The following is a 14,568-nucleotide window of genomic DNA, read 5'->3' on the forward strand; positions in this document are numbered from 1 at the left end:
TCTCGCCATTGCTGTGGTTTTAACAGTCTCCTGATACCTCCCACAGTGTAGTGTTTTATAGATGTGATTGCTCTGTAACAACCTGTTCAGTTGGGAAGTGCATGCAGGGAATTTAAGAGCATTAGCATTTAGAGGTTTAATTTTCAAGTGTTGCTGTTGTTCATTACTATATTTGTAACTCAGCACTGCCTTGGGAGAGGTACATCTGATAAATATAAAAGTGGATTTGTAAAACCTGTCAGCTTGGACATTGAGTTTCCAGTCTAATAGATTGCTTTCTGAATACCAAGCACAATTATAGGATGTAAAACAACTTATGTAAAATCCTCCTTAATAAGTAAAAATTTCATTGAGATACTTTGCTTTGGGTAATGAAAATATTAATTAATCCAACATTTAATGACCTGTAAAATTTATATAAGGTATAGAGGCCTGGGTAGAAAATGTCTTTCTGTGCTCTTAAAAAGTACTATGTATACAAATATTTTTAAGCCAGAATTATAGGAAGGAAGAGAGATATGTAAATATTTTCTTTCATGAAGCTGGATACATGCAAAGGTAAGTTTCAATAGGTGCTCGGTTTTTAGATATGAAATATGGGCAAACATATCACATTGACATTTAAATGACCGCTAAGGTTTCTGTCAATTTTATGTTCTCTGATTTATCCACTAATAGGGAGATCAGTGAAACTATTAAGAGTGAAATCCAAACCATTTTTTATTTCTCTGACAGTGTATAATAAACGTGTTTAAAACCTTGGGCTGCAGGCTGTGTTTAGATGTAAATATGCTTTTCTGATGAAATAATTATATACTCTAATGAATAAGATATCTGAAGCTAAGCGTGACATGTCTGGTACCTGATTGAAAAGGAACAGGGTAGGGCTTCCCTGGTGGCGCAGTGGTTGAGAGTCCGCCTGCCGATGCAGGGGACACGGGTTCGTGCCCCGATCCCGGAAGATCCCACATGCCGCGGAGCGGCTGGGCCCGCGAGCCATGGCCGCGGAGCCTGTGTGTCCGGAGCCTGTGCTCCGCAACGGGAGAGGCCACAGCAGTGAGAGGCCCGCGTACAGCAAAAAAAAAAAAAAAAAAAAAAAAAAAAAAAAAAAAAAAAAAAAAAAAAAAGGAACAGGGTATACTTAATCACTGTCAGATTCTCTCCAAATGCTCTGCCAACAGGCCAGTTCTTCTCCCACCGTTCTCTCTGGCCTCAGAAGCCCCCTTCTCTCCCAATCCTACTTTACATGATTAATCATCATAAGCAATTTCCCCTCATTACTCTTCTCCCTGATCTAGTAGTAAATATTTGCTAATGGACGAGGGAAATTGAGTGTTCTTGGCACTGGAGCTGGAAAAGAAAATGCATGAATTTTTAATTGGAACACTGAAAAGAACATCTCATACACTATTCTAATTAAAGTTTCATTAGAAATAAGACTGAGCTATGAATTCTGTACAGACATATAAATTCGATTCTTCAGCAGCTTTATTAAATGTAATTCACACACTATACAATTCATCCATTTAAAGTGTCTAATTCAGTGGTTTGGGTATATTACATTATTTTAAAAATTGTGCTAAGTAAATAGATAGATAGACAGATATAAATGGTTAAAATGACAAATTTTGTTAAGTGGCATTCGGTGGCATTAATTACTTTCACAATGTTCTACAACCATCACCACTACTTCCAAAACTTTTTCATCACCCCAAACAGGAACTCTAACCATTCACCAATAACGCTCCATTCCACCTTCCCACCAGCCCTGTAAATTGGATTTTTATTTATGTTATGATGTCTATAGATTAGGCCAAATTTGAGGATGAACAGTGCTTTTCACACCATTTTTTGTGCCCACCTGACCTGAGGGATAGGTACATGCCTCTCACCCTGGCATGGATTCTCATCGGGTTTGGGGGAGAGGCAGTAAGCAGGCAGGGAGATGTTCCTACATCAGAATCTTTGGGATCAAGGAATTTAGGGAAAGCTTTCTAGGTGATTCAGTCTGATGTATGCACCCCCTTGGGGGAAGGGGTTTCTCCTCATCCCTATATGCCAGTTTGAAAGTCACTGATGTAACATAATACATAGCCCTACCCCAGGGTAATTAAAGATCCCCAATCACTAGACAAGAAAATGGAAGAATCTGCCTCCCACTCCAGGGTTTTTTTCAACTGTATGAGGCAGGGTTCTATAAGCAATTCATTTTGATCACTCAAAAACAGGGTTATAGACTATTAGCAATTCTTAAAGTCTGTTGTGTACCTCTTAGCCAACAGTTCAGACACTTGAACAACAAAAATGTTTTATAGTTTATATTCTGCATCTCCACATGGCAAGGTATTTAACATCAGGTCCATTCCATAGTGGACTTGAAATCTTCTGAATTATTATATTGGGATGGGTGGAGATAAAGGTAGCAAGCTCGTAAACCAACCAAATTGCAATAGATGAGGAAGTGGCTGCAGAATTAGAGCTGTGAGACTTTTAATATCTGCAAAATTTATATACAGAGAAATGTAAATGTTGGTTCTTTATAAGTTCCTACTGACTAGAGCACGTGTGGTCAGGTATATAATATACCCAATTTGTACTGTTCTTTCTCTTTATAACTCATATTTTCTTCCTCTTTTTATAACTCCTTAATTCTCTTTTGTTTTTGTTTTATCTGTGGCTAACCTGTGCCTAGAACTCTGTGGTTGGAACTAGCAGAGAAGGGTGCAGTTCTCTGCCTGAGATAGTGTGTGAAGGTAGAACATTCTTTCAATGAATTTCATGGCATGGAGACATCTCATTAAACTCCTTGTTCATGTAATCATTTCTACTACTATGACAGTTAATAAATACTTAAGGTAAGAGCCAATATTCATTTTCATTTTGCTTTAATTTTGGAATATATGTTTACATTTATATCAGGATTTTCCTTAGTATTTAAAGACGTGTGTGAAGAAAATCATCCCACTGATATAAAATCAGGGGATCATAATTCTCCATATTCTTTATTCTTAAAAATAAAGTGGTGGGTTTTCTAAATCTATAACTAGAAATGTTTCAAAATGGGTAACACCCCACCTCAGAAATTTAGATTTAAGGAAATGGATAGTGGCTCTGAAGTTTCATGATAACATTTAATTACAGATGTGTCTTAGAGGGCCTTTTTCCCTTCTCACATGCCTGGGGGTGCTTCTTCTTGAGTTTAGTACTTGGTCATATTTATTGCATGTCTTCCATTGAGCTCTGTGTCTGCTGAATGTGTTGACAGATGTGAAGTGGCATGCTTCACTAGCCAAATGCAGTGCCTTCTCCTTTCCCTCGCCCCAACTTTTACTGGCATGCGATACACACACCATTTCCTCATTGTCTTGAATAAATACTTTCATTCCATGTACTTCAATTCCCAGATGTTCTGGGGGTATCACCTTATGCCCCAGAATTGCTTGTCTGATAAACTAAGATAGGTTAAAATAATTTGAGATGCAAGATGAGAGTCTTCAAAACAAATTGCTAACTTGGAAAAAATGTAGTCATTGAACATTCGCTCTTAAGAATCTTTATGAATGGTAAGTGGCAAAACTCTAAAGCATAACCTCTTTCTCCCCTTTGCCTATTCCAACCCTGTTTTTTTTTTTAAAGAAGAGGGATAATTAAATGTTCTAGTGTAAGAAGAAAAAAGGAGAATTCAGACATATGTACATCATGTACCTCATGTCTTATAGTCACTTAAGAATGAGGAAGTACAGTTTAAGTCTAAAACTTTTAAGGCCTGCTTATTCATTAAATGTGTTATCTCCTAAGCAAAATGATTCTTTATTCTTACTCAGGATCATGTGCTGCCTGTTTTCCAGTTACCAGTGAGTCTGAGAGGCCATTAATGAATTCATAGACTTCATTACTCTCTGCTTGCCACTTTCAAGGGCAACTCTCTGATTGAAGGCACTGCAGCTGACCAGGGCTTTGCCCTTATCCTCTAGATGCAGCACCTGAGGTCCACTGTGATGCTTAGCCCAGCCCCTCATGCTTGGGATCTGCAGCTGCTCCAGCAACAAGCCTGTCCAATGGTTCCCAGGGAGCAATTTCTGCAGCTTCAATATCAGCTGCTACAGCCAGAAAGGATAAACCAGTGCCTGCAGGAGGAACTTGAAAACAGGACTTCTGAAATCAACACACCACAGGTATGAGGATCTTTTTCTAATAGTAAACTCAGATCTCCTAATTTAATTTTACCTGCTTATTTGAAAGTTATACCAGTTCACATGTGGGGATGAAGAACCTAAATCTTTTGTCAGACAGTTACACCTTACCTGAATTACAAATCCACAGAACTGCAGTGCTGTTTTGGTTTTGGTTTTTGCAGTGCTGCTTTTGAGCTCTCAGCTTCTAAGCTAGTTAATTAAGTGTTCTGTGTCTCCTTTGCACATTTGTAATCGATGATGAAGTCTCAGGATCACTTGAGCATATTGCACAATTGACCTAACATTCTTGTCTAATGCCAAAGATATTACGGAATTCAAGTGCAACTCTAGGATATGTATTACTAACAAAGCATCCTGGGTTTTCTTGTACCAGAGGAGTATAGCCTGCTGAGTTCCATGGAATTCACAAATGGGGACTTTTCTCAACTAATAAAGTAGAATGTGTCATCAGTGACTTTTTTTTTTTTTTTTTCTTTTTTGCGGTATGCGGGCCTCTCACTGTTGTGGCCTCTCCCGTTGCGGAGCACAGGCTCTGGATGCGCAGGCCCAGCGGCCATGGCTCACGGGCCCAGCCGCTCCGCGGCATATGGGATCCTCCCAGACCGGGGCACGAACCCGTATCCCCTGCATCGGCAGGCGGACTCTTAACCACTGCGCCACCAGGGAGGCCCCATCAGTGACTTTTTTAGTTGACATAGTTCACTTATTTTTTTAATGATCTAGCTTGAAAAACTCTATTTTTAAGAAAATAAAGATCCTCTTCCCCTTCCCTTTGAATTAGCATTATCCCAGCTCACTACCAGACACAATCTTATATTACCTAGGTTTTCAAATAGTTTTTTCTCTTTAGTGCTTCATTCACGATTCTCCTCTTTCAGAAGTCTCTTGACTCTTTGGTCTTGCCCATTTATTCAGAATTAGGAATAAAATTAAAAATACTCCTTAGTTTGTAGAATTCTAAATTAGTTTGTTCTAGTTTGGATGCTCTTCTTCTGTTTTCAAATACCTTGCTTTTCAGTTGACGTTTGACAGGGAATTTCCCACCTCTCTTTCTGTAATCCCCTCACCGTGGCTTTGCAAAGTCACATTAGCACCATAATTATACACTGTAGCAACTTGGTTTTCTTCTCCTACTAGTATATATCTATGCTTTTGCATGATGTACTTCTGTCATCTATTCTTTCTAACAAAGGCTTAAAATCCATGTTTTTGGAAGCTTCCTACACTCAATTTACAAATACTAAAATTTAATTCCAGAATTAAAATTGTGATGGTGGGTGTTGGACAGATGCTTCAACTCTTCATTAAAAACTGAGTGACCTCAGTTTTTAATGGACATTTTAAACCAAATGATTAGACTAAGATCATACTCATTGCTCTCTCATATACACTGTTTTCAAAATATGCTCTTCCCAACCCACCCACCAGTGTTTAATCCTTTTACTTCAATTATTTGAGGATTAGATAGACAAAATTTGTTAAGACTTTTGTACTTAAAAAAAAAAAGAAAGAAAGAAAGAAAGAAAGAATCCCTCCAGATGGCAGGGTGGACTGCTTATTGCTCTCACTAGAATGCCATGGCAGGCTCTCCTGTTTCTGGTAACTAAGCTGACACTAATTTTAAGATTACAGAATGCTATTAGAATCTGCACGTTGTCTGTGTGTGTGGAGTGATGTGATTTCTTCTGCCTTGTGTTGCTTCGCTTGCATATGTAGTATTGATGTTTGCTTTTAAAAATTGTTTGCATTATAAATGTGTGAATTTAGACTCCCCCAAAAAACATAATCTTGACATCAGGGTGAAGTGTACCACTTGCCTTCTTTCTCTAGGCCTTGCTACCGGAGCAGCGAGCAGTGCATGCAGATTCCTACAGAAGGATTGGGCACCTGTGAACACTGGGCTGTTATTGATGGCATTTCTTACCATGGCAGATACTCAAATGCACACACCCACACACACCACACAAACAGAGACATAAGCTGAGAAATGTTTTGGAATCAAGTGCTCTTTTAAGTTTATTATTATTGTTGTTGTTGTTGTTAAGCCTTTGCAGTATTATGTTTCCTATTTATGTAGAAATGACAGATTTTGTGAATCAAATTCACAAATTTCAGCTTGTTACACGTAATTATTTATACGATTTAAGGAGTGTGGACTTGAGATTCTTGAAAGGATGTATTCTATATATTTTCTCATTCCATATGTTGTAACTATTTTTAACAAAAGGTACTACTTTTATATGTGAAATTTGAAGAAAATCAGGGTTATTTATACTGTTTTATATAAGATGTATAATACTTTTTTGAGAGGAAAAAGGAAATTTTTGATGAAATAAAATAAATTTTAAATATATGACTGCTTTTGTTTTTCCTCTTTCCCCACTCTTTTGCCATGCCCCGTGTTCTTTGAATTAATTATCTGGGGGGTTTTTTGGTTTGTTTAGCTCTTTTTTTTTTTTTTTTTTCTTTTAAGGCAAGTGGAAATCTGGCATTTTCCATTTATGTTTGAACTTTAAAAAGCCATTATAACTTTCAAAATATAAGATTTTAGATGTTCTTAAGACCTGGTTTCTTGAAATTTCTGGATTAGTCTTTTGCCTACTACAATTTTTCTCTTCAAATTAGTCTCATGGCCTAGTTGTTTCTTTTATGCATGAATAAATGCTATTATTTAATATCCAAACAAATGTTGGCTTTCCACTCACATTTGGTCATTCTTTTTGTGCTTTTTAAAGGATACCTTTTTGGGAATATTTTTAAGGACAGGTTATGCCATCAGCCACTAATACCTGAGTCTTGCTTAAACATTTGAAGAACCTTTTAAAATCTGAAATTCTTTATGTGAACATTTTGGTGGACTGGGAGAAAGGGCCGTCAGTTGCACTCTAAATCTTGTTCCAGGTCACTCTGTGCTCCAAAACCCACACACTCCTTAATCCATCACTGTTGTATGAGGAGAGAAGGAGAAGCCAGGGTCCTTTTTCTGCCCTATTATTTTGTCTAGGAGTTTTTTTATGGGGAGATTTTCAGTTTTTAATCTGTTCTAATGATAAACCCATCCTCCAATTCAGATATGTGCTTCACATTGATAGGTTAAATTAGGAAACCAATAACCAGAATAACTAGCAGGAAGAGGCTATTAGAAACACTAACACCCTCACAGTAATCAGCCATTTCAAAGGAAAAACAGACACATATTGCAAGCTAATTGGAAATGTTAGGCAATCCTAAATAAATGCAGTTTTTGATTATTTTGTTGTTGAGAGGCCCACAGTATTGCAAAGCCCCAAATCACAGATGAAAGGTTGAGAACCATCTTTTAATTTACTTTGGATACCTATTTTACTATAAGTACACACAGATCTTAAATTATGGGTTTTAAGAATTTTGCTTTATCTCAGGGGAAGATGGTAACAGGTAAGATTCTTCTTTTGTCTTTGATTCTTTCTCTAATAGGGTTACTTTTCTAACATGTGCAACCCATGCAGTGTTCAGAGCTCCCATGTTATCAGAAAACCACCCTTCCTGTTCAAAGGCAAACATTTGGCTGTCCTTTCTCTAGGCATTTTATGGGGAAAATTAACTATTAGTGCTTTTGTGTGGCATGATTTTCAAATGATAATACAATTTTTTTTCTTTCCTTCAGGGAAACCAGGAACACCTGGTAACTGTCATGGAGGAACGAATGATGGAAGTTGAACAAAAATTGAAACTGGTGAAAAGGCTTCTTCAGGAGAAAGTGAATCAGCTCAAAGAACAAGTGAGCCTCCCAGGTCATCTCTACCCACCCACCTCACATTCAACTTTAACTCCAGTTTTGCATTCCTCTATTGCTATTAACTTGTTAAGTTTTGTTGTCTAATAAAAGCAAATTCTATTATAAATGTTTAGAAGAATTTAGGAGTCACTCTTTCCCATACCACTTCAAAAATATGAATTCTGTATTCTACATTGTTTTTCTCCAAAGTTCTTTTGAGTCATATGTTTGTCTACAATTTTAAAAATGTATATTTGCTAGCAGTGACTCTCATGGACCTAAAGCATTTCTAATGAGGTTCAATTTAAATTGAATTTTTATAGATTTTTTTCCCCAGAGAGGAAATATTCCTATTTAAATAAAAAGAAATTTTATATTGGTAAAAAATTGGGGGATAATAAGTGTAAGTTTAGCTTTTCTGTTTGCAACAGCTATGACAGCCTCAAAAACAACCTTATGGCTATAGCCAGACCCCAAAAGGTTGTGTTTTGAATTAGAATCTGGACTCTTGAATTCAGGACCACTAAGTAGCCTGATCCTTTTTTCCTGCTGGTGGCAGGTGTGGCCTCAGTGCTTAGAAATTATTTGTGCATCCACTGAAGAGACATACAAGAAGGACTACTTTCTAGGAAAGTTTTATAACTTCTCTGGAATCTGAGATTGAGACAAACTGTGGCGGAAGTGGGAAGGTGGAAATTGCCCAACCTGGTTTTTCAGATATATAAAATCCAAGAAGAATAATTCCAAGGGAAAGTCTTAATGCAGAGGTAGACAGGAACTTTCCTCAGCCCTATATCTTAATACACAGAATGGAGAGAAAGAGAAAGTCCTGTATTTACATTTATTGATTCAATCCTTTAATCATTTATTCAACACATAGTTACTACATGCCAGGTTCTGTTCTAAGCACTAGAAATACAGCAATGAACAAAACAAAATCCTGCCTATATGGAGTGTGGTTCACTTACTACAGCTACTAGTGTAGTTCACAGTACTAAGCATTTGGCCAGATAGCAGTTTCAAAAATAAAGAAAATGGGTAACATGGGGTGTGGTCATCTACAAACACTGGCATTAACCATTCATCCTGTCCTGGGAGAAGAAAAAGAAATGAGAGATAGGGAAGAGCAGACAGTAGAGGGTCTTAGTGATAAGCCACAGAGTTGGAATTTCATTCTGTAGTAGATAAGAGTCATCAAAGTGTTTTTTAATGGCAGGAAAGGAGGAAAGGTTGTATAAAAACAGTTCGATAGAAATTATGTTAGTATTATGTTAAACTTGACAGTCACTTAGGTTCTGGGCTTCAGTGTGATAGTCTTTATCACTGCCCTTTGAAATGCTATTATGTAAATTAATTAGCCACTCCTTAGTTTTCTTTATTCCCTTAAACCTTTATACTTGTAGATGCCCTGCCTGAAACTGGGTGTAAAATGAGGAGTTAAAGGTATAATGAGGGAAAGGAGATTATAAGATATTAACAGGAGCAATAATAAAATTATCCTAATGCTGCTGACAAGTTTTCCCGCCCTAACCAAGACTGTATATTCTAACCATAAAGATTAGAATATCTCTTCTAGACAAGGTTTTATACAAAGAGGAAGAGTTAAGGAAAAGTAACTGCCAAATCTTCTCTCTTTATTTTAAAATTTGGCTCATGTATTGTAACAATCAGTAGGTTGTATGTGGTTATGAATGGGAAACTCAAGCATCTACTGTTAATAACAATTAAACACAGTTCACACCCTCAGAAATTTAAGTTATAAAAGTATTTTGGTATTTGTAGAGAATGAATAAAGAAATAATACCTAATTTATTAGGTTGAAAAATACCTTCCTTTTTGAGCCCTCAAATATCAATTTGTTCTTTTTATTAGTGACTTCTACAAACATATTATGCAGAGAAACAGCTTGCAATAAGTGGATTTGCTCTACTTGTATCCCTGGTGCCGGGTCTGATGTTAAAGCTGTATTGTAAAATGAAAGAATATAATTGGTAGAAGCCATTTGCCTTTATAAACAACTGTCCTATGTCAGACCTTAAATTTAAAAGAATTACAGAAATGGAGTCAAGATGTTTCTGGTTCTGTTTCTAGCTCTGCAAGAATACTAAAGCAGATGAGATGGTGAAGGATTTGTATGTGGAAAATGCCCAGTTGTTGAAAGCTCTGGAAATAACTGAACAGCGACAAAAAACAGCAGAGAAGAAAAATTACCTCCTAGAGGAGAAGATTGCCAGCCTCAGTAATATAGTCAGGAATCTGACACCAGCACCATTGACTTCTACACCTCCCTTAAGGTCATAGCCAAGCCAAAGGATAAACACTCATAGTTGTGCACTTTACTGAAATGGATGGAGCATTTCAGTATGTTCTCTCAACCATTGTTTTTTGTGGGGTTTTTGGGTTTTTTTTTTTAAACTTTAATGGCTTAAAGTTAAGCCTGATGTAAAACTTCCAGCAACAGAATTAAAATCTCCATTCATTGTAATTAGTTTTTCTAAATAGACTATAATGGAAGTTGCAAACAAATACATATTTCACTGTTTGAATTACTCCCAAGCTTTGAATTTTTAAAAATATTCTAATAGCCACCAAGAAGGTGATATGAAAACAACTCAAGAATCTTAAAACCCCAGTTTTGAATGAGTTTTTGAAAATTACTATTATGTGTAAGTTTATATGTAAATTGCAGATATTTAAAAGTTGAGAAATTATTAGCTGGCTGTTTTGATCTTTATTTTATAACCAAATGTACATCTTCTCATACATTTACATATGAAAAAGTCATTCCGTTTCTAATAGTTCTGGTTTTTTAAATTAATTGTTAGACTTTCTGTTTGGTAAGAGAAGCTGGTCTTAATAACCACTGAGGTCAGAAATGCCAGAGTCCATAGAACTCTACCTTCTAACACCTATGACAGTATTACCACTCTTTATGTATTACAGATCTAAAACTCATTTACTCAACTGCACTGTTAACTAATGTTAAAACTTTACCTTCTTTAAACAGTCTTTTCTTTGTTTTTTCCTTCTTAGAAGTTTCATTTGGGAGCTTGTCTTCTAAGAAATGGATAAAGCCACATTCTTAAAGCATTTGAACTATAGGGTAAGCACTGAACAAACTGCTTTGGAGTAAACAGCTACTCCTAGAAGAGAGAGAAGCAAACCATGTGGGTTTTTCTCTCTCTAAAATCTTGGATTTCATGAACTTATATTTGGGGTTGCCTCAAGAACTCAGGGAACAATACTTTAAGACGTCTTCCTGAAATACTGTAGGGCCTCGTTAAGAATTTGAAATGTATAAACCATGTGACCTTATTTATTTGTCATATATTTAGAGCCATAGTGGGATTTTTATTTCTACATTTTTAGTGAATTTAATTTTCTGGAAAAAGGCCTTGATTTTAGAGTTAAAAACCTCTTCTAACATATGGAAGAGTTATTGTTTGCTTGTTTAATATAGGTTAAAATTTCCATGCTTCCTATTCCTCTGCACCTCAAATCTGATCATAAGAATTTCTTACTGTGATAAGCATTCGCATGCCATCTGGGGTGTAAAGGAGTGCCAAATAGGATTTTTCCATTCAATCTCAAGACTAGAACATTATAGAACAGTAAACATTTTGAATAACTTTTTTCCCCAGGTAAAATCTCTGCTTCTAGCCTACTTCAGCCAGGAGTTGGTTGGTAAAGAACTTACTATGTGGGACACAAACAGAGCTCATCACAGCCACCTGTTTGTTTTTGTGGAAGAGTAATTAGATCAGAAAAATTCACTTTGATATATTTCAGGAAAGCCAAGCCCATCAATTTATAAGAGGTATCACAGCAAAATCAAACATTGCCTTATGGGCAGGAACAAAAGATGAAGCAAACTGCTTAAGAAGCCACGTCAGAAACTCAATATCAACAAAATAATTTGCATTAAGGAACTTTAGAGTTCCTTGGGCCTAACCATATACTATTAGTCCTACCTGCCAACACAGGAGTCCTTGCTACAAGAGCCCTGACAAGGCAAGGTCATCTGTGGGACTGGGAGTTCACGCTTCAGAAGCAGACCTTTTCACTTGTGAACAGCTCTATTATCAGAAATTCCTGATTTTCCCCTGGAAAAGAATTAATTTTAATCCCTCCCTATAATTATACTTCAAAGCATTTGATATCTGCTGTCATGCCTCCCCTAATCATTTTTCTCCATTGCAAACATTACTAGTAAACTCAACTACTTGTATGGCATTGACTTTAACACTTAAAACTGTGGATAGGCCTAAGTTAAGGTCATAAATAAACTAAGCACCTGTGGTGTATTTATGTGAAATGCTTTAAGTTATTCAAGGTTTTTGCTATCAGAACTGAACACCAAGAATATTTCTCAAATAGATGGCTTACCATATGATCACATGTGTTGTATTTTTTATCTTTATTTTTTACATTATGAAAAGTATAGGTTAATTTGTTTCTTATAAATCTGTATGTGTATATAAAGTGTTGTACAATGAATGTAAATATGACTTCTGGAAAATTTTAGACTACATTTAGAATCCCTTTATCTAAAATCAAAATGCTGCTCAAATGAAAGTTAATTTAACTAACACCTCGGTGCTTACTTCTTGCTTCATCACTGCACTCATAAAATTGGAAAAAAGATCAATACAAGAAATATATAGTTACCTTAAATTATATATTTGTGCAGCAGATTATTTTTGTAGACTAGAGTGGGAATTTAACTGGCAATTTATAATATAGCTTACAGCTTTTAAAAGGCCTTTTAAAGAGATTAAATGTAAACTATTAAATGTTTAGATTTTGCTTTCAGACTTTATAATAGAACTCTTTACAGTCACCTTATATATCTTATAGGCATTTAACTCCTCATTTATTAAAAGTACTGGTTGTTAAATTCTCTTGATAAGAACAGTTAGTTAAATTAGTCTTAGGAGATAGGATCTTCATTTCAAGGAAAGAGAATCAAGTTTGCCTTTGTGATAATGTTACCCTTAGAAAAGGAAAGTGTGGATAATAAAACCTACATTGTTCTATTTTGCTTTCTTCTGCTTTTTAGAAGCCTGAGCTATTAAGTTCAAATTTGTGAAGGGAGAGAAGTAGAAGAGGAGGGGTAGAACAATCACAGTATTTATTTTTCTAAAACTTAATAAACCCAGATTTTTAAAAACTATTTTAAATGTGAATTCTTCCCGGAAGCTTCAAATGCATTGTTTATATAGTTAACCTTAAACATAAGTAGATCACAGTCATAGGCTTTCAAGGTTTATGAGGAGTTCTTACAGGTCTAGTATTTCAATAATGTACCAATACCCAGGGCAGGTATTATGATGAGGAACTTTTGTTTTTTTAAGAATGAATAAGACTTTATGGTGGACTTTAACGTGTGTAAATGAATTTTTTATTTTTGTGATTTCTTTTTTTCTGAGTAAAGGAAAAGAGAAATGTGTTCCTATTGTCAGCATCTTAAAGGTAGTCTCACTCAAGGCAAGGCTAAGTGCTTCGTGATAATATTAAGCAAGTCTTGTTTTGAACCGATTACCTAATGACTCACTAGAATGATATAAATTATACAAGTTATGCCAAAACTAAGTCAAAACCTAATAACCAAAGCATTCCTTATTTAAAACTTATTCACTATATCATGTTTGGACCTATTCGAACATCTCAGCCCTGTAAAACAGTTTTGGTTTTATGACATATGGATAGTGGTTTAATAATAAATCCAAGTTAGCTTTTTGTTTCTCAGCTTTTTTTGAATGATGTACATTAAATCTATTCTTATTGGAAGACATTATCACAGCATGATTGAAGGGAACATTGGTTTTATAAAGGAAAACCTCAGTTCATCGATAGCCATTACTAGGATTCTTTTCATATAAAGATTAATGCTTATGTGTTTATATCGACTTTGTATATTTCATCTTAGCCATTCTATACTATAAAGATTTTACCATGAGCTTAAAATGTAAATAAATAATTTTGCAAATATGGCTCTTTTTTCTATATGCCTTGAACTTTTATAAACAGTTTCAGTATGTTTATCATTGGTTTTTAGAGTGAAAGCATCAAAACATTGCACTAAACATATTTCATAAATGCAAAATCTCTGGAGCATTCACTCCAGACCTACTGAATTAGAGTCTGCATTAAAAAAAAAAAATCCCCAAGTTATTTGTATGTGACTTAGAGCACTGGGACTCCATTTCTGTCACAGAATTGATGACTTTCACACCAGCCAGTTTGAGATCCCTGTACCCTGTGGTGGTTCATAATTTACTTCTAAAATCCTGACAGACTCAGATGAGGCCCTGCTTGGGATTTTGGGTACTTCAGAGGTGGCTTTATTTCACTTTGCCGTATGTATGGGTGACTCAGACTATTTTAGTTGAGCTACTTGTAAATGATGGGATATATGCAACTATTGGTATAAAAGTTAACCTAAAAGCACATTAAGTTAATATGCTGAGTACTGAAATTTAGAATGGAAATATTGGCCAAACTAGACTTATCTCACAAGGCTTGTTTTATTTGCAAAGCTTTTATACCAATCTCACACTGCCTTTATGAGGCAATAACTATTATTAACCCCATTTTACAGATGAGAAAACTGAA

The 14,568-nt window shown here is 35.7% G+C and overlaps 1 protein-coding gene across 13 annotated transcripts in view; it reads left to right on the forward strand.

Moving 5' to 3' along the window:
- The window catches only part of NIN (ninein), a 107,522-nt gene extending 93,576 nt beyond the window's left edge, over positions 1-13,946 (forward strand). For 8 of the 13 annotated variants that reach the window (XM_060096236.1, XM_060096238.1, XM_060096239.1 and 5 more), the window contains 4 exons: positions 3,975-4,175; positions 7,843-7,956; positions 10,045-10,247; positions 10,987-13,946. In XM_060096236.1, coding sequence (XP_059952219.1) covers positions 3,975-4,175; positions 7,843-7,956; positions 10,045-10,247; positions 10,987-11,014 — 546 coding nt within the window. In that variant the 3' untranslated portion in view covers positions 11,015-13,946. Of the gene's footprint in view, positions 1-3,974; positions 4,176-6,026; positions 6,386-7,842; positions 7,957-10,044; positions 10,619-10,986 lie in introns of those variants that run through there. The other 5 variants (XM_060096234.1, XM_060096235.1, XR_009531731.1 and 2 more) reach the window with 4 other exon arrangements.
- The last annotated feature ends 622 nt before the right edge of the window (positions 13,947-14,568 follow it).

This window comes from Mesoplodon densirostris, chromosome 4 (genome assembly GCF_025265405.1).
Source record: "Mesoplodon densirostris isolate mMesDen1 chromosome 4, mMesDen1 primary haplotype, whole genome shotgun sequence".
Classification (NCBI taxonomy): domain Eukaryota; kingdom Metazoa; phylum Chordata; class Mammalia; order Artiodactyla; family Ziphiidae; genus Mesoplodon; species Mesoplodon densirostris.